The 24,125-nt window shown below is 42.1% G+C and overlaps 1 protein-coding gene across 1 annotated transcript; it reads right to left on the reverse strand.

The window, feature by feature from the left end:
- Positions 1-3,875: 3,875 nt before the first annotated feature.
- Positions 3,876-17,248, reverse strand: FAM124B (family with sequence similarity 124 member B). Its single transcript, XM_004376372.2, has 2 exons — positions 16,166-17,248; positions 3,876-4,617 (listed from the first exon to the last, which is right to left on the reverse strand). The coding sequence occupies exons 1-2, from the start codon at positions 16,895-16,897 to the stop codon at positions 3,970-3,972; spliced, it is 1,380 nt and encodes a 459-aa protein (XP_004376429.1). The 5' UTR covers positions 16,898-17,248; the 3' UTR covers positions 3,876-3,969.
- Between the last annotated feature and the right edge of the window lie 6,877 nt (positions 17,249-24,125).

Here is a 24,125-nt window from a genome sequence, read left to right on the forward strand (position 1 = left end):
TGACATGTTGTGGGGTTGTTAACCAATGTCATAAAACAATATGTGTACTGACTGTTTAATGAGAAACTATTTGTTCTGTAAACCTTCATCTAAAGTACATTAAAAAAATTTTTTTAAAAATTCACAGTGGCTGCAACAATGGACTTGAGCATACCACTGATTGTGGGGATGGTGCAGGATCGAACAATGTTTTGTTGTATTGTACACAGGGTCACTGTGAGTGCCAGCCGACTCAAGGGCAACTAACAACTACAACTAACGTTGTTGTTGTGCTGATTATAGGTGAAAATGAAGATGTTAACGCTCCCAACAACAACAGTGAAAATAATGACAATTGTTGTTGTTGTTAGGTGCCGTCGGGGCGGTTCTGACTCATAGGGACCCTATGTACAATAGAAACACTGCCAGGTCCTGCGCCATCCTCATGATCATTGTTATGCTTGAGCCCATTGTTGCAGCCACTGTGTCAATCCATCTCATTGAGGGTCTTCCTCTTTTTTGCTGACCCTATACTTTACCAAGCATGATGTCCTTCTCAGGGGATATAACTACTGTCATTCATTGACTGCCTGCTCTGTACCAGGCACTGTTCTGAGTGATATATGTGCTTTGTGCTTTTTAATCCTCGCAATGACCTCATGAGCTAGTAAATATTATAATCCTCATTTTGCAGGTGAGAAATCAGACAAGGAGGAGCTAAAGTCACACAGCTGGGAATGGAGAGCTTGGATTCCAACTGAAGCCTCTGGCTCCAGAGCCTGTTCTTTTACCGACTAGGCCACATTACTTCCAACAGCATGGTGGACAAACTATAAAACATCTGGGTAGAAAGTCTGGTACATCTAAGGTGCACAGAACAGGGTAGCTACGACTACTGTTATCATTAACATGGTTTCTCAGCCCACAGATAATGTTTTCAGGAACTCTGCTGTCAATTCATGTCAAGAAGGGCCTGGGGACAATGTGTGGGTGGCCAGAGTGCTGGTGGCCAGCAGTGTCTTTGGCACTATTTGTCAGGCCTTAGGGGGCAGCCTACACTTCCATTTTGGGACCTAGATTTTTAAGGCTAAGTAACAGAATTTTCTTAGATATGTAGCTTACAGCTTTTAACTAACTTTATTAAACATTGAACCTCATTCTAGGAATCAGGAAGACACTATGATTTTTCCTACTAAACTCTCATATGGTTTCAGTTTCTGGAAAGATGATACAAGTCGGTTAAGTGAATTGCGCTCTCTGTGACTGACATGATCTCTCCTACGGAAAGTAGTTTCCAAATTGTTTGAATTAAATAATTTTAACACACATACACACAAAAAGAAAAAAAACAAAATCTGGGTCTCTCCCACCCAATCTACTGGTGTTTCCCTCTCATCTTGGATTCCTGTACAGGTAGGTAGTCCCCAACTTTAGATATTTGAGTTACAATGAACCACACTTACCACCCTCCGGGTTCTTTTTTTTTTTTTTTTTGGTTTATGTAGGGTGCGTATACTTGGAGAAGCAGGAAGCTCTGATGTTGAAGCTTGAGTTTATATGTAATGTTTCCAACCCCAAAGACAAATAAAGATCGGATTTATAAATATACTGATAATAAAAGGCAATAACAATGAAAACTAAAAAAAATTCAACTTATTAAGTCGTAAGTCGAGGACTACCTTATTGAGTAGGAGGACAGAGAAGGTGAATTTAAGAATATATTATTTTACAAGTCAATTTTGTAAGGTACTCATTCATATTTCTCAATGTTCTTCCTGATTTCCAGGCACTTATATTCTTACCCGTGTATTATGTTAAAGAAATTAAGATAACCTAAAAAAAAAAAAGGAAAGAACCTTCCAAACTTCATCCTGCTGTGCTTTTCAAGGTAGCTTAATAGTTTGACTTATTAAATAAGACTTTCATTTTTTTAACACTTATTTTAGAAAACCATACCAAAATTAAGTTCTTCATCCCATTTTCTAAGATCTACTTTTAATCTGAGGGAAAGAAAGAAAATGGAAATGAGAATATATTGATGTAGTAAGGACAAATAAAATTCAGTTATTATTTTTGTCTTTGTCCCTTTGCAGCTCTCCTACATTTCTGTCCCTTTCATTGAGTGGCACCCACACAGTCTTAACCTAGTCTCCTTGTCCCAGGATTCATCCTTAGACTAGAATTTATCCTTCTCTCCGATGGGTGTACTGAGTATCCAGGCTTCCAAAAGATTCAGCTAAATCTAGCATTTATTTGTTGTTGTTAGGTGTCGTCGATTCATCTTGACTCATGGCAACCTTAATGTGTAACAGAACAAAACATTACTTGGTCCTGCACCATCCTCACAATAGTAGATATGTTTGAGCCTATTGTTGCAACAACTGTGTCATTTATATTCTTATGCAATATCCTTCCTGGAGAATGAAGTTCATGGAGTCTAATAATCTTGTAAATGTACTAAAACACATAGACCTCAGATTTTTTAAATGTGTGTAATAGACCTAATCAAAAAAAACTTAGCTTATGGACAACCGAAAATGCGTCCATTATGATTATAATTGCAGTTCATAATTGTCTGTCTTCATAACCGTCCCAGTGTCCATCTTCAGGTTGCAGATGTGGCAAGTGTGGGGTCAATGGTGGAGAATTCCTGGTGGAGTAAGTTTGGACTTAAACATCTTTTTAAGAGCTAGTAGAATGGAGTTATCAAGGTGGCAAAATTATAAACAGTTTTTGAGTTTGATGGCCATGAATTGTACCATATATAAAATGTCTTCTTCAAACTTGTTGTGCTTGTCGCTGTTAGCTGCCATCAAGCTGGCCCTAACTTATGTTGACCCCATTCACAATGAACAAAATGCTGTCTTGTCCTGCACTACCCCCATGAATGCTTGCATATCTAATTGTTGTAATCCATAGAGGCTCATTGGCTGATTTTGGAAGTAGATCATCAGTCCTTTCTTCCTAGTCTGTCTTAATCTGGAAGTTCTTCTGAAACCTGTTCAGCATCATAGCAACATGCAAGCCTCCACAGTCAGATAGGTGGTGGCTGTGCTTGAGTGCACTGGCCAGGAATTGAACCCAGGTCTCTTGCATGGAAGGTTAGATTTCTACCACTGAACCACCCATGCTCACATAATTCAAACCTCAGTGCTCAATAAATATTTGTTGAATGAATGAATTAACAAGTATTGCAAAGAAATTTGGGGAATCAAATATGGACAGCAGAACCACAAGTCCTGACCCAGTGTCCCATCTAATCTAGTCCTGCTCTCCTCAGGGGAGATCTCAAACCACTGGCCCCTCTGGAGTCATGCGGAAACAGATGACCAACCAAAGAGCAAGAAAACTCAAGTCCAGAGTTCAGTTTTAACCTGGTTTTTTGGCTTTCAGTGTTTCTGCTCATTTAACATGGGGAAAAAATTGTTAACAATTTTCAGAACACTGCATTTTAACTAGTTCCAGAAGCAAACAACTTTAAAAGCAAAATCACAAGAGGATATGTGGTGAACAAGGCCTAGTTGCCAGAAGAGGCCACATAAAAATTAAAAAGTACTAAAGAATAAGTACACCATGTTGTACAAGGGAATGAGCTACACAGCCCGAGTAAAAATCTAAACCAAGTTACACACACTAATGAACCTTGCAAAACACAGCTGACTCATTTCATACAATGCAATTTTATGCAAACAGGTGTTGAACTCAACACACCAAGCAGGGTTAGTGCTTCCCCAGGGAACACAAGGCAGTAGGCTTTTTCCCTATACGTTGGTTGTGTTCCCTTATGACTGTGATGGCAAATAAACAACCACTCACAGCACCTTTAGACTTTTAACCTTTGAAATAAAAGCAATAGAGATCTGTTCATGGGTAGCATTCAGCCCTTCCCCCTTCCCCCATTAACAAGAAACAGGCCCTTTCTGGGTCAGTGCTCCATTTCTAGAAAACTGTACCTGATCTCGTATCTTGAAAAATCACATTTGTTTTATGCTATATAAAGAATTCTTCTTCTTCTTCTTTTTCTTCCTTCTGGACTGGCCGATGAAGGGGACATTTTGAGATTATCTTCCTTGCACCAAGGTCCCTCTGGCTAGCAAGTGACAGAGTCTTTTCCTCAAAGACTCTGTCATTTTTAGAGGCAGCTTCCACTAAAGAGGTGGCTGGCAAGCAGGATGGAGACTGGCTGGTATGCATATCCCTTGGAAATCTGCTCAAAGAAGATTGCCTGGATTCAGAATTGACCACAGTGAATCCTGTGTCAACATTCATTTCTGCCTCAAGCTTCTGAAAGCAATTTCTTTGGCTGAGGACCTCCATTCTGACCCCACATTCAAAGTGGGGAGAAGGCAGATATAGCTGGGTGCTCGTGGCTGAGCTGCCAGCCGGGGAGGACCAGTTAGGGATTTTCCATGTAGTGCCACTGCAGCTGTCTGATGTTAGTCTCCCACCTGGCTCCAGAAGCTCCAGAGAACCCATCCTGGAGCTCCTGACTCGGCTCCTCCTGCTCCTTGGTTCTAGGGTCCTCTTTGCGGAGACAGGCGCTAGCCTGGAGCCCTGGAGAAGTGTGTCAGCCCCTGAGGGGCCATTCAGAGATGAAAGCTCACCATTCCCAACACCAAGTCCTGGATTCATTTGGACCTGTGGATGAAGGAAAGGAGGAACAAATGAAACAGATGTTTTCTATTGACTAAGTGCCAAGGGCAGACAATATCTTCTTCATCTTCTACCACACCATACCCAAAGTAGACTTTCAATAAAGTTGGTTGAAAGGAAGTGATCCATACAATCTAATTATGAGGTATATAATCAGCATCAGCTCCAAACATCTCTCATCTGGACTCCTTAAATTAACTTTTGACAACGTCAAGTCACGTGGAATCAAATGATCACTTGAAGACAACACATTTCCAGTAAATCAAATTGTTCGAACAATATTTCCAAAGACATTCATTGACATTACTCATGGGTTTTAAATGATGCATTACCAATCACGGAAAAAGAAAAGTAAAAAGCCACCAAAACATACAATAATGGTCAAGCTCATCTACAACCAGCATCCTTGTCATTAATTTTACTTGAGCTCTTGGTAGAATTTTACAAGATTGTCTTCCTCCTAAGTTTTCTTCTCTTTAGCATCCATGTCAACTCATTCATCTGGTTTTTCTCCTTCCTTTCCATTCATCCATTCTTAGTTTCCATTGAAGGAGCCTCTTCCTCTGTCAGTCCATTTAATGTTATAGTTCTTCAGTGCTGACCTGGGCCCTCTTCTCTTCTCACTCTACACTTTTCCAGGGCAACTTATCCACATTCATGCTTTCAATTACCAGATAAATGATGAAGACTCCCAAAAGGGTAACTACAACTCAAATCTGTCTCTTGAGCTACATTCCTATATACCAACTGCCTTCCAGGGATCAGCATTCGAAGGTCCCACAGGTCCCTAAAACTCAACATGTCTGGAATTAAACTCACCTCCCTCCTCAAACCAAACAGTTCTGCTTACTTTTTCTTCTATCTTAGATGACATCATTAGTCATCATGTTGCCCAAGGCATAGCATCATCTTCCCTTCTCCATCCCCTATATAAAACCAGTAACCCATTCCTATGGACTCTGTCTTCTAAATGTCTCTCACATCTTCCTGTCTCTCTATTCCCACTGCCATTAACCGTAGGGTAGGCTGTCATCATCTCACATCTGAGTTATTGCAACAGCCGTCTAACAGGACTCCACACGGACCTTCTTAACTCCTTCTAATCAATTCTCCACTCCACTACCAGAAGGAGCTTTGAAAACACAGATTTGATCATATCACCCTCTTGCTTCAATGGCTCCCTACTCTTCTTAAGGTAAAATCTAAGTTCTTTAACATGGCCCTACCACACATGGGGTTGCCATGAGTCAGTATCAACTCTACAGCAGCTGGTTTTTATTTACCACACTCTTCATGGTCTGCCACTTCTTACTCCAGCCTGATAAGTCACCACTTTCTCCCTTCCAACCCTCACATGCCAAAATTGAACTTCTTTCAATTCCTTGACTGTGATTTGCTTTCTTAATGACAGTATTTGTATACATTATTTCCTTTGTCTGGGATATACTTCTTCCAATTCATTTTATTAAAACTCCTCATCCGTCATCATTTCCTCTTGGATTCCTTCCCACTATCATCAGTTCTGAGTTTCAGTCCAGTTGCCATTGATTCATGGCGATCTCATATGTGTCAGAGTAGAACTGTGTTCCATAGAGTTTTCAATGGCTGATTTTTCAGAAGTAGATCACCAGGCCTTCCTTCCAAGTTGCCTCTGGGTGGACTCGAACCTCCAACCTTTCAGTTATCAGCCAGACACATTAACTGTTTGCACCACCTACATATTGGCTCTGCCACTTATTAGTTGTGGGACTTTTGGCAAATTACTTAACCTTTCTGTGCCTCAGTTTCTTCATCTGTAAAAGAACATAATAATAAGTGCCAACATCATAAGATTGTTGTGAGGATTAAATGATAACAGTTCCTGGGACACAGTAAGTGCTATATATGGGTTGATTATTATTATCATCATTAATATAATTACTAGCTCTCACAGAAGCCTGTACTTCCCATACCATAGTATTACTACATTGTATTGCACTTGGCTGTTTACTTCTCTATTCCTTCCCCTGGAAGAGCAGGGATTGTATATACCTTCTTCATCATTGTATCTTCAGTACCTAGCATAATGCCTGACACATGGTAAATAGTCACTAAATATCTGCTGGATAAATAAATACAGCTCAACACCTAAAAAATATAAACTTTTGTACATAGAAATGTATGGAAATGTAGCATCTATATATTACCGGTACCAGTTTCCATTGAGTCAATTCCAACTCATGGTGATCTCATATGTATCACAGCAGAACTCAATGACTGATTTTTCAGAAGCAGATCACCAAGCCTTTCCTCTGAGGTGCCTTGGGGTGGACGCTAACCTCCAACTTTTCAGTTAGCAGCCAAGCTCTTAACCATTTGCACAACCTAGGGACTTCATCTATATATTCACAAAACCAAATCCCTTGCTATCGAGTTGATTCTGACTCATATATTAGGCCCCTGATAATTGCATATTAAGGAGACATAAATTCTTTGTAAAATCTTATTAAGAAAGTTCCAAGTGACTTTTATCATTATTGTTGGGCAATTCTGCAATCTTTTTAAGAGAGGGAAATGTTGGCTTTTTCAAAAGAAAAGCCTAAGGTCCTTAGATCATATGGCAAAAGTGAGCACAACATTGTTAACACAGAAATGCAGCTATGTATGAGATAAGAATGAAGAATTTCCAGGAGAAACAATGTTGAGTGGTTGAGATGAGTCCCTTGAGGGAGAATAAAGCCCCTCCTGCCCCCTCCCCCCAAAAAATTGAAATGCATTTCTAGGATCACTTAGAGCTCATGTTTCTAAGAATATTCGTAAAGTATTCCAAATTGAGAGCTAGGTTCTTGCAAGTTCAGAAAATATTAGTAGCTGTCTTGATGAACAAGAAGATCATTTATCACTCATTTTTTTTCTCTAAATACTTGAAAATAAGAGAAAATAAGTCATTGAAAAAAGACTAAGTTGTTAAGGAGCAGACTGACATCATGAAGGGAAAACAATACTGTTTTTTTTTTTTTTTTGCTAAAAGTGATTCCAGGAAAATAGTAGAACAGGATATCTCCTGTACTGAAAAAAAAAAAAAAGGATTGCATGAACACATATTATGTAGCTAATAAGAAACCCCAAAGCAGTGCACACTTGCTTACATAAGAGCTGAAACCAGCCTTTTCCAATTAACTGATATTTTCAAAGGTGTTTGTTTTAATGGAGCTCTGGTGGCCCAGTGGTTAGGCGCTCCACTGCTAACCAAAAGGCCAGCAGTTTGAATCCACCAGCTGCTCTTTGGAAACCATATGGGACAGTTCTACTCTGTCCTATAGGGTCACTATGAGTCAGAATCGACTCAATGGCAACAAGTCTTGTTTTAATTAATTTACCAAAATCACTGATGTCAACGTGCTCTTCTATAGCAGCCATAACCTCTTGAGCAACGCCTGAAAGTATTCTTAAATTCAGCATAAACCAGTGAGAGCGTAGGAGTGTGTGTGTGTGTGTGTGTGCGTGTGTGTGCATGTCTGGCTGGCTGGCTGGCTGCCTGGCTGCCTGGCTGGCTGCGTGGGGTATATTGGAGGATGAGAAGGGAATGAGAAGAGGAAGGAATAGAGAGGAATGGAGTGTGAGTGAGTACCACTGAGACACTCCTTGAACAGGTCTTCTCTAGCAGCTCAAGGATCTCAAGGTCTTGTCTTGGCCTGAGAGCGTTGAGAATAGCGACATCTACTGGTACTTGTAAGTTACTCTTCTTGTACAGAATTCTTTGTTGTTTCTCCTCTTAATCCCCAAATCTTCAGAAAGATCTTGTTGAAAGTTACTATCTGGTCTCAGTTGTTCTGTGGTAACTTTCACAAGTCCCATATGCTCAGGGTGGTGGTGCCAGCAGTTACCTCTGGAGGACAGCTGGGCCCTGAAACAGATGGTGATCTCTCAAGGGTCAATGGCAACATCACAAGTGACCAGTGTGGCCTGATAAGAAGGTCAGGGTGGGACAACCTGAGGGACCTATTCTAGCACACATGAGAAGCAACTTAGGGACTATGGCATGGCTCTTCTCTAAAAACCAAATTTCTAAGGGATAATTGGGCAAGAGGGCTATTTTTCCTCAATCATCTTGATGGGCTAGAATCATCTTACTTTGAATATTTATCTGAATAGTGATTTTTATATGTATATTCACAGATTGCTAAGTCCCAGAGATTTGAGTTAACATTTATAACTAAATAGAGGTTAACATTTATCTAAATGGATTGGTTCAGATACGTCTATGAAAAATTTCAGTCACATTTGGTCTTCCTTTCTTTGACTTCTATGACACCATGATTTTCTCCTCTTGGCTTTCTGCTTGCATCTTCTCAATTCCCCCCACCCCCCACCGAATTGTGGACATTTCCCAGATCCTGCCTTATCTCTTTTCATACTACACTCTCTTCCTTGATAATGTCACTCCTTCCCAGGGCTTCAGCCATCACTGCAACCTATGTCCCTAGCCCAAGCCCCCTCCTGAGTTCCGGCCCTTAGTGGCCAGCTGGCTGTGGCGTGTCTTCACCTGAATGGCCTGCAGGCACCACAAACCCAGTGTATCCAGACTCATTGTCACCTCTCTCCCGGTTCTGGAAGCCAGCATTTCTTCTTAGATTCCCCAGTCCCCTCAAAACCATGGCACCTGCCTCTTGTTCACTCTCTGTTTAATTCATTGCCAAATTCTGCCAAGTCTACCCCTGAAGCGCAGCTCATACTTAACTTCATATTTCTATTATGAGTTCCCTAATTGAAAACTTTGCTGACCCTTGCTTGAACAATTGCAGTCACCTCTGAATTGGTCAACCTAGTCCCCATCCAATCTATCCTATTCGATGGTACCAGGGTTATCATCTTAAATTATATATTGTAGATATGATCATGTTATGCAATTCCTCTAAAAACCTTAATAAATCCCATTTTATATCCTCCTACACCCATCTCAGTGGATCAAACGCTGGTCTCCTAGACCCATGTGAATTCTCCAGCCCTATGCTCTGTTACAGCCTGATTTGGTCATCCTCCAAGTCACACCTCCTCCACACAACTTTCCCAGATTCCCCCATTCGCATTCATTTTTCTCTTCCGTACACTCAAGGTGTGTGGCTGCTGCTCTACTCCAGCATCTATCACAGCCACCTGGGATTGCAGGCACTTGTGGGAGCATCAGTTCCTAATTAGACTGTAAGTGCAAGGTGATATCAGTACCAAACGCCTAACCAAAGGTTAACTAAGGGATGGCCGTCTTATCTCCATGTGGTTATGGAATATGGACTTTACTGGACCATTTCAAGTAGCTTCCAGAGATATTTTATCTTCTGACTTTATAACGTGTCCTTACTGAACATCAAACTAAATAAGATCACCAATTCTAACTCGTTGTTAGTTGCTGTTGAGTTGGCTCTGATTCATGGCGACCTTATATATAACAGAACGAAACATTACCCAGTCCTATACCACCTTCATAATCATTGGTATGCTTGAGACCATTGTTGCGGCTATTGTGTCAATCTATCTCATTGAGAGTTTTCCCATTTTCACTGACCCTCTATCAAACAAGAGCAGTTGCTCTTTCCTGATGATACGTCCAAAGTAAGTGAGCCAAAGTCTTGCTATCTTCACTTCTCAGGAACATTCTGGTTGTATTTCTTCTAAGGCTGGTTTGTTTATTCTTCTGGCAGTCCATGGTACATTCAATATTCTTCTAACTCAATGACCTGGAGTCTGGAGTCTGCCAAAAGTCCAACAACAAAGTCATGGATTCTACACCTGAATTGCCCAAGTCAGAGCTGAACGAAAGATGAATGACAGCAGGTAAACTAAACTAAGGGACCATAAGTGTTATTAGTTGAAAAATATATACATATAAAGTACAAAGAATGCAACTTTGAACAATGTAACCAAGCTGTGGAAAGCTGAGACCAGCAGTAACTGATGAGAGATACTGCATGTGGTTGATTTGACAGAATAGATGATTTGACTGAGGGCATGATTTATGTTGCAGGAGTTCAAAAACAGAGATAAGCATCATCACCTATCTTACTGTCCCTGAGCACACACTGACACCTTCACTACCACCAGTGGCAAAAGCCCAGGGAGAAAGAAAAGGGACTACTACAATGGAAGTGGAGGTATTGGTCATTCAGCGGTAGAATTCTCACCTTCCACAAGGGAGACCTAGGTTCAATTCCCAGTCAATGCACCTCATGCACAGCCACCACCCATCTGCCAGTGGAGGCTTGCATGTTGCTATGATGCTGTACAGATTTCAGTGGAGCTTCCAAACTAAGACAGACTAGGAAGAAAGGCCTGGCGATCTACTTCTGAAACTCAGCGAGTGAAAACCCTATGGATCACAATGGTCCAATCCACCACCGATCATGGGGATGGTGCAGGACTGGGCAGCGTTTTGTTCTGTTGTGCATGGGGTTGCCATGACTTGGGGCCAACTCAATGGCAGCTAACGACAACAACAACAAAATAGGGACAGGGCAAAATAAATATGCTATATTTTTACTTCCACTATGAATTAAGAAAGCAGGATTAAAATTGCAAGAGGGCCTAGAACAGGGCCTAACCTATGATAGGCCCTCAATGAATATTTGGGAAATTAATTAACATTGACATACTTTCTCATTTATTCATACATTCATTTACTTGCTCAGCATCTACTCTATACCTTAACATCACTCTCATCAAAAACATAATTCTAGACTCTGAGAGGCATTAGACAGTCTGCAATGACAAGAGGTCACATGGAAAGAGAATTGTTCATCATGTGCATTCGGCAAGACAACTACACGCACGAACCATAATTGCATTGCTTTTGCATGGCTTCCTATAGTTTCTACTTTGGAAAGCACCTCCATGTATATTCTCTCATATGTTCCTCATAACACAAATTATTCATGTCAGTACCACTCATGGAGCCGTCAATGATCACTCATTACACTAAGGATAAAACAGAACCCATTTAGCAAGGCACTCACTCGTTCATACAAGAATGTATTTGCCTATTATGTGCCAGACACTGTTCTAGGCACTGGGAATACAGTTGTTGTTAGATTCTGTTGAGTTGATTTCAACTCATAGTAACCCCATTTGACAGAGTAGAACTGCCCCATAGAGTTTTCTAGGCTGTAATCTTTACAGGAAAGAGTCCTCCTGGAACAACAGTTAAGCACCTGGCTGCTAACTGAAAGCTTGGCGGTTCGAACCCACCCAGCAGCTCTACTAGAGAAAGACCTGGAAATCTGCTCCTGTAAAGATTACAGCCTAGGAAACCCTATAGGGCAGTTCTACCTGTCACGTGGGGTTGCTATAAGTTGGAACTGACTCAATAGCACACAACAACAACAATCTTTATAGGAGCAGATTGCCAGGTGTTTCTCCCGTGGAGCTGCTGGGTGGGTTTGAACCACCAACCCTTCAGTTAGCAGCTGAGTGCTTAACCATTGCACCCTTACTTTTCAGTGACTGGTCAGGTTCCTGATGGCCCAGCCTCAGCCCCTAGCCCTTCTCCTGTCACTCCAGCCACATGGAACCTTAGACAGTTTTCTGAGCATGCGCTGCTAAGGAAATGCCACTCCACACATTTTCACCCACTGCTGTTTCTGTTTGGAAACCATTCCTCCCATCTCCATCTGGCTAATTCCTTCTGGCCTGTCCAGCTCAACCAGGCCCAGGCATCAATCTTCGGGGACAACTCCTCAGTTGCCCAACTGGGTCTAGCACTCCTCCACACTCATCTCTATCTCGGACCTGTGGGAGGATTATATGTGGAGAGGTTCATTTGTGGTTATGGCTCTCTCTTCTGTAGGTATCGTTTTCTTGCTTTTGGTGAACATTAGTCATTTGGGGCCTGTCTTACTTACCTGGTGCTGCTGTAACAGAAATATCTCAAGTGGATGACTTTAAAGAACAAAATATATTTTCTCACAGTTGTGGAGGCTAAAAGTCCAAATCAAGGTCTCAGTTGTGTCTGTTCCTTCTGTGAGCCTCTCTCCTAGTTTCTGGTGTCTGCCTGTGATCCTTGGCATTTCTTTGCTTGAAGATGGCTCCTCACATACTGTTTCCCCTGAGCATGTCTTTGTGTCTATTCTGGCCTTTTTTATAACTCAGAAGAGATTAGGTTTAGGATTTACCCTACACTGGTATGACCTTATTAACATAACAAAAGAAAAACCCTATTTCCAAACAGGGTCACACCCACAGGTACAGGGGTTAGAATTCTGAGTTCAATTCATAACAGGACCATCTAGCATTTGTTCCCCCACTTTGATCTTCAGTGGGGTATCCTGACCCTCTCCCATGAGTCCCACAGACTTTAGGAGAGTCTGATTCCAGGCAGAATCTAGGGCAGGGGGCAGGGGGCAGGGCCTTTGCATCAGGACTAAGCTAACCCACACAATCCCATTCCTCTGAATGCAGTTATTGATTCAGAGAGGAAAATCTGACCACATTAGGCCAATTGGAGTGAAGCCCAGAAATTGTGCTGGACCATAGTGGGATGAAATACTCCGAGCCACCCATGTAAGGATGTAGTCCTCTACACTGCTAACAGCCAGCTGGTGACCACAACGGGGAAGCCTGTCTGAGGACAAGGTCAAGTCAGAGGTGGCAGAGCTGAGAGATGGATTCTGAGCACATGGGTTAAGACCTGGACTATTGCTGTTGTTGTGTGCCGTTGAGTCAATTCGGACTGATGGCAGAGTAGAAGTGCCCTATAGGGTCTTCTTGGCTGTAATCTTTATGGAAGCAGATCACCAGGTCTTTCTCCCAAGGAGCCACTGGGTGGGTTTGAACCTCCAGCCTTTCAGTTAGCAGCCAAGTACTTAACCACTGTATCACCAAGGTTCCTTATAAGCTGGAGAGAAGGGTAAGTGGTGAATCTTTGGCTTTTGCAAGTCAGACCTGGACTACTGATTTTTAAAAGCCAGAGACTGACCACTTACCTTCCCTACCTTCCCCAAGGAAGTTCAGGCTGGGTTTTCTATCCTGAAAAATTCACTGTATTCTAAGAAGTCACACCCTCATTGCTATCAAGTTGATTCTGACTCATAGTGACCCCATGTGTTGCAGAGTAGAACTGCACCACAGGATTTTCTTGGCTGTAATCCTTACAGAAGCAGATTGCTAGCGGGATTTCTTCTGCAGCACCACTGGGTAGGTTCAAATTGCCAACCTTTAGGTTAATAGTCCAGTACATTTGTGCCACCCAGGGACCTTTCTTAGAAGATGGCAAAGCCTTTATATGCTTTCCTCAGGGGGGTTTTACCATATGGGGCCAGAAGCACAAGTTTCCAGAAGACAGTCCCCCATTTTGTTTGCAAAAGCCTAGACCGATTGACAGGGAGGGGACCAAGGCCAGTGTTTTAGAGTGGGGAAGACAGAAGTACTCAAAGTTTGGAGAGCCTCCCAAGAGTTTAGGAAAAGGTAGTGGCTTCAGGGAGGTCTATGATAAAGAAGGACTAAACACTCTGCTCCCATGGAAACCCTGAGAGGTGGCCAGACTCCTAGAAAATCAGAGAGGAAGAGGGCCGTTTTTATATTACTCATGGAGTGTTCCCTTTACCAGAAAAGCTATCCTGCCCTCCCCAAATTTGATTCAACTTTCCAAAGCAACTACCAGTCAGTAGCTATGCTTCAGAAGTGAAAAGTATCAGCTATCTTTTAAAATAGGAATGATTTGAAATGTATCCCCTGCTGCATATACATATTAAATTTTTGTTTAACAGTAGGTTGATTTTAAATTCTGGAGATTAAGACTGAGGGACAAACTTTAGATGCCTTGGAAGTCAGTGAGTCATGTAACAGGCAACTAACAGAAATAGTACCTATCTACCTTCCGTGTCCCAGGAAGGTAAATCATTTAGAAATCATTTAATATAGAATCAATATGATTCCTATTTTATTTCACCAAGAAGTCAAAGCCGATCACAGAGTTAAACAAAGGAACAGACAACTCATCTCAGAGCCCGTTATTACTTTATCCAACATGCCTTAGAGCAGATTCTGACGATTTCTCAAGGACAGAAGCCACAGGTACAGGGGTTAGGATTTCATATACATCTCCTTGTCTGCACACATGTGCACCACACTCAAACCCACAGAGGGCTGGAGTGTAATGATTAAACACAGGCTTTGGAGCCTGATAGACAGTACTAGCTATTTTTTTGGCAACTAACTGAACCCCTCTATGCTTCAGTTTTCTTATCTGCAAAATAGGAAAAATAGCGACTTCCTAGGTTGTTATAAGGATTAATCAATTTCAAATACTTAGTTGTTGTTGTTAATAGTTGCTGTCAATTCCCACTCATGGTGACCCCACGTGTGCAGAGTAGAACTACTCCATAGGGTTTTCAAGGTTGTGACCTTTTGGAAACAAATTACCAGGCCTTTCTTCCTAGACACCTTTGGGTGGGTTCGAACCACCAACCTCCTGGCTAGTAGTTGAGCACTTAACATTTGTGCCACCCAGGGACTCCAAAATACCTACAGGGCATAATATGAACAGTAATGGCTAAAACTGAGTTCTGGACACTATGCTAAACACTTTATAAGAATCAAGTCATTTAGTGTCAATAACAACCCTACAGAAAGATACTCTTGTTACATCTATTGTGCTAATGAAGAAACTGAGGCCCAAGGTCACACAGCTACTAAGTGGCACGGCTCAACTGCCACTAATACACCATAAGAGATGACACAGGTAGCTATCCTATCTTAATTAAATATACAGCTGCTTGTTCCACTTTAGTAGGATAGTCACAAAGGAAGGCTTTAATTTTAAGATTCTCTTTTGAAGAAGATTTAACCATCTAACTTGATTTGGGGAAAAAATATGACAGTGATACAAGATGCTTAAACAGTAAGTCAACAGGATTACTATTTAACATTCCCAAGCTTGATTAAAACTTAAATTTCCTTGGGTCAGATGGAAAGAGCTTATAATATTCCTGAACCCGAAGAGTATTCAGGTACAGTTGAAAGGTTGGAGGTGTCAGAAGAAAAGCCTGGCTATCTACTTCCCAAAATATCAACCATTGAAAACCCTATGGGGCACATTTCTATTCTTACGTATATGGGGTTGCCATGAGTTAAGGTTAACTCCATGGCAACTGGTTTGGTCTGATTTGATCTGGTCAGCATTGTAAAAGGAAAATCTGAGAAAAAGATTATTGTCTGATACAACTACGAACTACTTGTGTAAGCCACGACCTCCCTGAGTTTGAATTTCCTCATCTGTTAGATGAGGGGATGTTATTATATGAGAGACTCTCAATCCCACTATATATTAGAATCATCCTAGAAGCTTTTAAGAATTACACAGGCTTGAGTTGCCCCCAGAGATTCTGATTTAACTGGCCTGGGGTGTAGGCATGAGATGGGAATTTTTGAAAGTTCCCCTGGGGATTCTAATGTGCAACCAAAGTTGAGGCCCACTAGATTAAATAATCTCTCTATTTACATCTCGGATGTAAAATTGCACAGTTCTATGTGCTTCTCCAAGTTCCTAGAGACAAAGCAGAAATACCTGCAGCAGAATCTTGTTGCCATCGTAGTCCTGAGTTTGCCACCTGGTGCTGCTGATGGGGACACACGGATTGGGCAGAAGAGGCACTAGCTGGCCGATCTCTTGAACCTTGAACTGCAGCACTGAAGACTCTTTGGGGTCCACTGACATCCCGAGGGGCAGCTGCTTCAGGGAGAGCTGCAGAGCAAAGTTTGCGGTGGAGTAGAGCACAAAGAAACAGAAGTTGCTCTTTTGCAAGGTGGCTTCTTTCTGCAAGATCATCTCATAGAGTCGGATGGCGTCCTCGTAGTTGTCAAAACTGCAGTACAGCGTCACCCGCAGGATCTCCGTGCCGCAGTGCACTTGTCTCACTCCCCACACGGGCATTTGGTTGTCCAAACTGTAAAACTCCTCGTTGGTAAGAAGGGAGGGATAGAGTCTTCCTTGCGTGTTCTGGGTGGGGTAGTACTGCCAAGGTGAATGCTGGAGGGAGTCAAGAATGCGAAATATTCGCTCCTCTCCGAGGCTTTCATGCAGGAAAAGCAAAACAGACATCCCTGGAAACCTGGAGCGCTTGGGGTGGTATTTCTCATAGGATTTCACGGGGCTGACCCGCTCTGACACCAGAAAGAGGCGGACCTCTGGGCAAATGCCATCTAGGAGCTGGTCTAGAGTTTGCTGCAGAAGCGAGCCATGCCCAGAGTTGGCAAGGAGATGCACCGTCATGGCCGGGGGCTCTTGTCTCTCACCCATTGTGGACTTGCCTGAGGATGACGAAGAGAGAAAGCGTTGAATGCTCACTGGTCAGTCTTCTGAAATCAGCCAAGGAGTGGGCATAGCCGTGTTTGGTTCTTCCGCGGAGGCTACAGCCCACCCGAAAAATCAGCTGCACCAGCTACTTAAGAGCGGTCACCAGACTGCCCCGAGCTCCTGGGTGCTGGCGGACTGAAGAGTCCGGGATCCCACACGCTCTGGGCACAGCAGCCTCTACTACACACGACAGCAGTCGAGTTGATGTCATCATCCAGCTTCTGCACAATGGAACTGCTTGTGTCTGGCTTTTCTGGGCGTTCCCGGGGGTTTCTGTTTGACCTAAAAACCTATAATCTGAGAAACACCGGAGTGGGTGGTTCTTACAGACACTCAGTAAAGGAAATGACAGGACAAAAGGGAACAACAGTTGGCTCTGTGAGGCCGATAGCAATCTGTTTAGTTGAAAAGACATCCATTTTATTGACCCACAATGGGTTCTGATTTCCTACTTAAATAGCCTGATGTTTACAGTAGCTGGCCGGGCCACCTGAATACAATGACTCCTTTAAAACAATTGCCTTTGCACTTTCTCAAAACTTGTCCTCTTGCCAGGTTTTTCCCCCTCCTTTGTCTTTTTGTTTTATTTTGGTTTTGAACATTTTATGCCAGGGCTTTGAAGAGAAGATATTTTAGCTAAATAATTTTCTACAAAGTCCTGTGGTTGTTAGGTGCTGTTAAGTCGGTTTTTGACTCATAGTGACCTCACATGACAGAGTAGAACTGCCCCATAGGGTTTTCTTGGCTGTAATCTTTCTCCCTTGTAGCCGCTGGATGGTGTTTGAACTGCCAGCCTTTCAGTTAGCAGCCAAGGGCTTAACTGTTGCACCACCAAGGCAAAGTCCTAGTGGACTAAAAAGATGTTGAGAAACTAAGTTTTTGGTTTCTCAACTAAGTGCTTTATTCATGCAAATTCTTTAGAGAGAGAGCTTTCCAATGTCAATAATAATATCAACAACAATAACAATTGCTCGTATCTATTGAGTACTTACTCTGTCCTGTGGGGTCGCTGTGAGTTGGAATCAACACAACGGCAACAGGTTTGGTTTGGTTTATTGAGTATCAACTACGTACAAGGCAGAAACTGTTCTAAAACTTTATACGAATTTATTTAATCCTCCAGCAAAGCAATGGAGACTTCTTGCTGTTGTTGTGTGCCATCTAGTCAATTCTAACTCATAGCAACCCTATTGGACAGAGTAGAACTGCCTAGAGGGTTTTCTAGGCTGTAATTTTTACAGGAGCAGATCACCAGGTCTTTTATCCTGTGGAGCTGCTGGTGGATTTGCATAGCCAATTTTTAAGTTAGCAGCCGAGTGCTAACTTAAAAACTGAGATAAGAAAGCTGAGGCACAGAAAAGTTAAGTAACTTGCCCAAGGTCTCACAGCTAAAAAGTGGCTGAGTGAAGATCTGAACCAGGAACTGAGAACTCCTGTTGTGAACCATGGAGCTGCACTGCCTCTCTGGAGCCCGGAAGGCCCAACCTGGCTTTTCTTTGGAAGGATAAGGATCCCAAAACTAGTTCTAGTTGAGAACATGTGTTTACCATCGGTTCTGTGGTGGGCTGTTGAATTTTAAATTGAACAATCTTCAGCAAAAATGTCTTTAAGCTCTAAACTCTGCCCATAACATCCTAACATGCCCTAAACATCAATTTAAAAACCATTTGCTATTCTGACAGTTGTGATCCTAAAAAGGTGTGGACAAGCACATTTTTCTAAACGTAATTCTTCTTAAAATAGGTAATTCATTACTGAATGGAACACAGTGTGACTCTATTTTTTATAAATTAAAAAACACTTTTTTGATTTAAAAAAAAATGTTGTTGATTTCAACTCATAGTGACCCCATGTGGCAGGGTAGAACTGCCCTATAGGGTTTTCTGGGCTGTAATCTTTATTGAAGCAGATCACCAGGTCCTTCTCCCTTGGAGCTGCTGGGTGGGTTCGAACCACCAACAGTTTGGTTAGCAGCTGAATGCTTAACCTTTGCACCACCAGGGCTTACCATAACTTTTATTTAATATGTGTAAATTTCCTTAATAGTATAATAACCAAATTTAAAGTCAAATATTATTTTCCATGAACAGGAATCATTTCTATTCAGATTTACTTTCTAAACCTAACCTACCATTATAATCATTTGAGTTTCATAATTCCTATGCTTTTTGCATTGAAAAAGCAAATAAATATAGTTCATAGATAAATTTTTTGAATTACTATCGGGACTCAATAATTAAATACACTTTGCTTAAACTTTCCAAAAACCATTAGAGTCATTTTTCTAGAAAGCATTACAGCTCTTACATCTTTTTTTTGTTGTTGTTTTTTTAACTCATCTTAATTCATGTCACATGTTGGCATTTGAAGGCGGTAACTTTCTCATTCCTCTCCTTTCTCCTTTCCTTCTACTTAGAGAGCTGGCTGTACTCTGGCACTTTAGACAAAGCCATGGTTTTTGAAACAGCCTTAACAATTCTAGAAATAACTTCTAAAAATCTGAGGAGAAAAACTATATCCCTGAGACAAAGATATTAAATCACAGCATTTTGCGCAAAGCAGCTAACCAGGACTTAAACAAGACCTTATATAAGAAAAGGCTTCACTTCTTAATGCTGTTATTTTAATCTTCCATTAAATTGTGAAACATTTTTTTTCCTCTCAGCATTGTCATTTCCGTTGAGTTTGAAAAGATTTCATTAATCTGAAGGCAGTCAAAGTATAAAGGAATATGGAGGAGAAAAGGGGGAGGAGTACTACCAAACTCTTTTCTGACCGGCTGCCTCTTCAATTACCTCTCCACGAACAAGCTGAAATATTGACCCTCTAGGTAACTGCTTCCAGTCACTGCCACTCCCGTCCATCCACCACAACAGCCAAATTCTCAGCCATAGGCCATGTGCTCTTTGTTTTTGCACACTGCTTCTGTTGAATGCACAGATGAAAATGCTCAAGGAAGTCGGCAGCTTTGACTCCCAGTGTCTGCAAAGATAACATTTGATTTTCTGCTTTATTTTTCTTAAACTTGGCAAAGATGCCAAGGTTTTAACTGTCAGTTACCAGCTCCCAGGCGGCAGCCAGTCGGCCATCTCCTCAAGGAAAAGTGGAGGAGCTGGTGACAGGTAGTGCAAGGAATCTAAGAAATCAGCTAGTTATGAGGATTTGATGGAAATTGTAGAAGTCCTCAGGAACTTGTCCGTGCAACAAGTCTCATGAAGACAGTGGGCTACGTTGAAACCCTGAGACCCTCTAACTCCTGCCCCAAGAAATCTTTGAGAAAGAGTTTCTTTCTCCCTTTAATTTATAAAATCTGTTTATTTCTCCAACATGTTGAGAACCAGGCACTGTGATAGGCACAAGAGTAGATAATCACCATGTCCCCACTTTGGAGAAACACATTAAATGATGTCATCAGTACTGGGCTCAAGGTCACTGCCAGGATGCCATGGGAAGCCCTAGGAAGAGCCATGGACCTAAATGAGAGGGCCAAGGAAGGCACTAGACAGAGGAATGCTACTTGAACTAGTGAAAAGGGAGAAAGAATAAGCCAGGGGGTGAGGTGACTAGGTGTAGGGAGGGGGATGGATTCCAGACAGAGGAAGCTGATGGGGAAAGGCACCTGGAGAAGGGTATGGGGAATCTGACCCATTGGCAAAACTGCAAACAGTTTAAGATAGCTGGAGGATGGGGACAAGGAAAGGGGTGGTAAAAGTCTGGAGAGCCAGGAGGCCTGATCAGGAAACACCTCTTATGTCATGGCAAAGGGTTTGGATTTTATTCTACTATGAACATAACCACAGAAGGGTTGGCTTGAAAAAACGAACTAACGCATTGAGGAAGACATGGACAGTGATATGTGGAAAGTCAATGAAGAGTCTTGTCAGCTGGTTGGGTGAGGGCGGAAAGCTGCAGTGACTGGCCCAGGCAGGCCCCCAGGACAGTACTTACAGGTGCCTGGATGCAACTGCCAATCACCAATGAGGAATGCTGGAGAAGGAGAGCAACAGAGAGAGGGTGATGTTGCTTGTAAATGATTGTGGGACATAAAAGTAGAGATGTTCAGTAGATAATTAACATACAGCTTAAAGGAGAACTGCAGACCAGAGAATATGGATTGCAGAACCATTGGTATTTAGGTAACCATGGGAATGGATGTGATTACCCCACAAGAGAATATACAATGAGGACAGAAAAAGGAAGAGAGTAGACTCTGGGAGCACCTAACGTAAGGGAAAAGTAAAGTTTAAGTGGAGCCCAGGGAGACATGGAGAATGGAGTGCATCTTCCTAACCTGTGTGGGTGTTGTGTCTCTCGTTACAATGATTTCAGGACAGTCCATTGCTTGGGCAGATAATGTCACTCAGTGTTTCACAGTTATGCTTGTGACTCACTCTACCCTACCTTCTCAATTAAACAAACTCAAAAGAAACAGCTGTTACCAAACAGACTTCAGAGCCATTCAAGTCTCTGTTTTCTTTGGTCCCCAAACAACCTTAACTCTGATTCTTTGACATTCAATTGTTAACCAGGGGCTAGGCATTATGGAACTTGAGGCAATAACTGGAGAAAAGCTTACTCAGAAGTTGCTATCTTATGGTGACCCTATACACATCAGAGTAGAAGTGTGCTCCATAGGGTTTTCAGTGGCTAATTTTTCAGAAATAGATCTCCAGGCCTTTCTTCCAAGGCACCGTTGGGTGCATTCAAACCTTCAACCTTTCAGTTAGCACCCAACTGCATTAACTGATTGTGCCACCCAGGGACTCAAAAAGGGACTACGTCATGCTTCCTTTTTATACCCTGACAGCAGCCTATCATTTAGTACCTGCAGAGTAGGTACTAAATAGATATGTAGTGAATGAATGAGTCTTCATCTCTCCTTCACTTTTCCACAATAAGGGATATGAGTCCCAGGAAGGTTAAGGAACTTTCCCAAAGTCATGCAGTCAGTTAATGGCAGAGCCAGGGTTTCCGAGTTTTAGACTGTGCTTCCCTCGCCACTCCTAGAGGGAACAATGCACAGCAGCTGTAGCTATTCAAGGATGAGCCATTTAAGTTCAGGACACACAGCCAGCATACACAAAGGAAAAAGAAAAATATGAGGAGTGGAGATTAATCCCGTGAGCACTTTGGTCATGTCCTGTGCTCTAGGCACCTCTGGTTAACATGCACTTCTCCTGTCCTAGGCATTCTTGCCCCAATGCTATCCCTGACTCAGCTTTCCACATACCAGCCCATCTCCACACACACATGCACGCACTTACATGCACAAGCACTCGCACACACATGCACTCACACACACGCACTCGCACACACGCACTCGCACACACACACTCGCACACACGCACTCACACATACGCACTCGCACACATGCACTCTCACACACACACGCCCTAAAAGCCTCTACCCTTGGGTCGAAGCTCATGGCTTCTCAGGGAAGTTTTGGCACTAATAGCAGCAGGCAAACAATGGACGCTTGTGCACTCCCATCCCATCTGGGCTTCTACCAGGGCAGAGGTGGGGAGAGAGGAAGTGGCCACAGCAAGTTCCTTCTCCAAGCTGATGTGGCTCTTAGCTGGAAGCTTCTCTCCTGGTTCCCCAGAGGACACCCCCTGCTCAACCCAAACAATGCTATCAGGCTCCTATCAAATTGCCATCTGTTTCCCCCTTTTCTAGGACAATGCACCCCAGTAGCAGCCTGTGAGCTGATACCCTGCGTTTTCACAGGTGCAAACAAAGAAGGCACATTTCCTCCTGATTCTTTGCTGTAATCTTCTGCTGTGACATCGTTTCCCATGCTCTGACCAGCTCGTTAGTTGTGGAAGAAGGCAGAAAGTTAGAGTGGAACAAGCTATGAGCCAGAGGCCCTGCCACTCCATCTGGCTCTGCTGCTCTGCTCACCGGGACCCTAGACTCTGAATCCCTCAGCTTTGATTTCATCATCCATTGAAGACAAAAAAGTAGCAATGACAATCATTGACTGACTCTCCCAAAGGGTTATGAGAGAGGATCAAATGAGTTGACATACCCAGAGGCCTTCTAAGCTCTCAAGTGCTCTACTAGAGTACTCATCCCAACATGAAAGATTTAATATCTAATATTGTTTTAACCTCCTAAATAAAATCCAGTAAATGCAGGAGGGAAACGGATAAATTATTGTACATTATCTTAAAGGAATACTGTGTAGCTATAAAAAATAATGAAACAACTTTGAACTAGATTTGGCACTGTCTAGTAAAAATGCAAATACCCTACATCTTAGTTGTTCCCTGTCTGGTATAATTCTTTCACATATGCACAAAAAAAAGCAGGTTCAAGAATGTTGTAGCCAAATGATTGAAATAGAAAAAAAATAAAAAACACCTAAATGCCCATCAATAGAAACATGGATAATTAATTATGTTCTAATCTTGCAGTATAATATTTGCAGTTAAGGGATGTGAATGAACTTTAGCTACTCATATCATTTTGTATGAATCTCACAAACATAATGCTAAGTGAAAAAAAGCAAAGTGCAGCAAATGCATACAGAATAACACTGTTTATAAAAAATTTTGAACTATGCAAAGACCCTTTATTTTTATAGAAAGAAACTTATGTAGTGAAAGAAAAAAGAAATGCATGGAAATAATAAACACAAAATTTGAGATGGTGGGGGAAATGTGATAAACGTATTGATCATTCTCATTTATTAAGTTGGGGGATGGGTACATGAATGCTCATTGTATTATTTTTCAGATTTTTTCTGAACTATTACATAAACATTTTCATGTGGTGGATCTATTATGTACAGACCTAGAAAGACAGCCCTACTATAGTGTTAAATAAAGTAAAAGCATAGATATTGTTGTTAGGTCGGGTCGGTTCCAACTCATAGCAACCCTATGCACCACAGAACGAAACACTGCCCAGTCCTGCACCATGCTCACAATCGTTGTTATGCTTGAGCCCATTGTTGCAGCTGCTGTGTCAATCCATCTCGTTGAGGGTCTTCTTCTTTTTCACTGGCCCTGTACTTTACCAAGCATAATGTCCTCCAGGGACTGATCCCTCCTGACAACTTGTCCAAAGTATGTAAGACATAGTCTCGCCATCCTTGCTTCTAAGGAACATTCTGGTTGTACTTCTTCCAAGACAGATTTGTTCGTTCTTTTGGCAGTCCATGGTGTAT

Source organism: Trichechus manatus, unplaced genomic scaffold (assembly GCF_000243295.1).
Source record: "Trichechus manatus latirostris isolate Lorelei unplaced genomic scaffold, TriManLat1.0 scaffold00041, whole genome shotgun sequence".
Classification (NCBI taxonomy): Eukaryota; Metazoa; Chordata; class Mammalia; order Sirenia; family Trichechidae; genus Trichechus; species Trichechus manatus.

What these genes read in the sequence shown, in the direction of transcription:
- FAM124B (XM_004376372.2), bottom strand. Translation starts at nt 16,897, where the DNA reads ATGGGTGAGAGACAAGAGCCCCCGGCCATGACGGTGCATCTCCTTGCC. An exon ending in GCAACAAGATTCTGCTGCAG is followed by an intron (nt 4,618 to 16,165) that starts GTATTTCTGCTT and finishes CTTCATCCACAG; the next exon opens with GTCCAAATGAATCCAGGACT.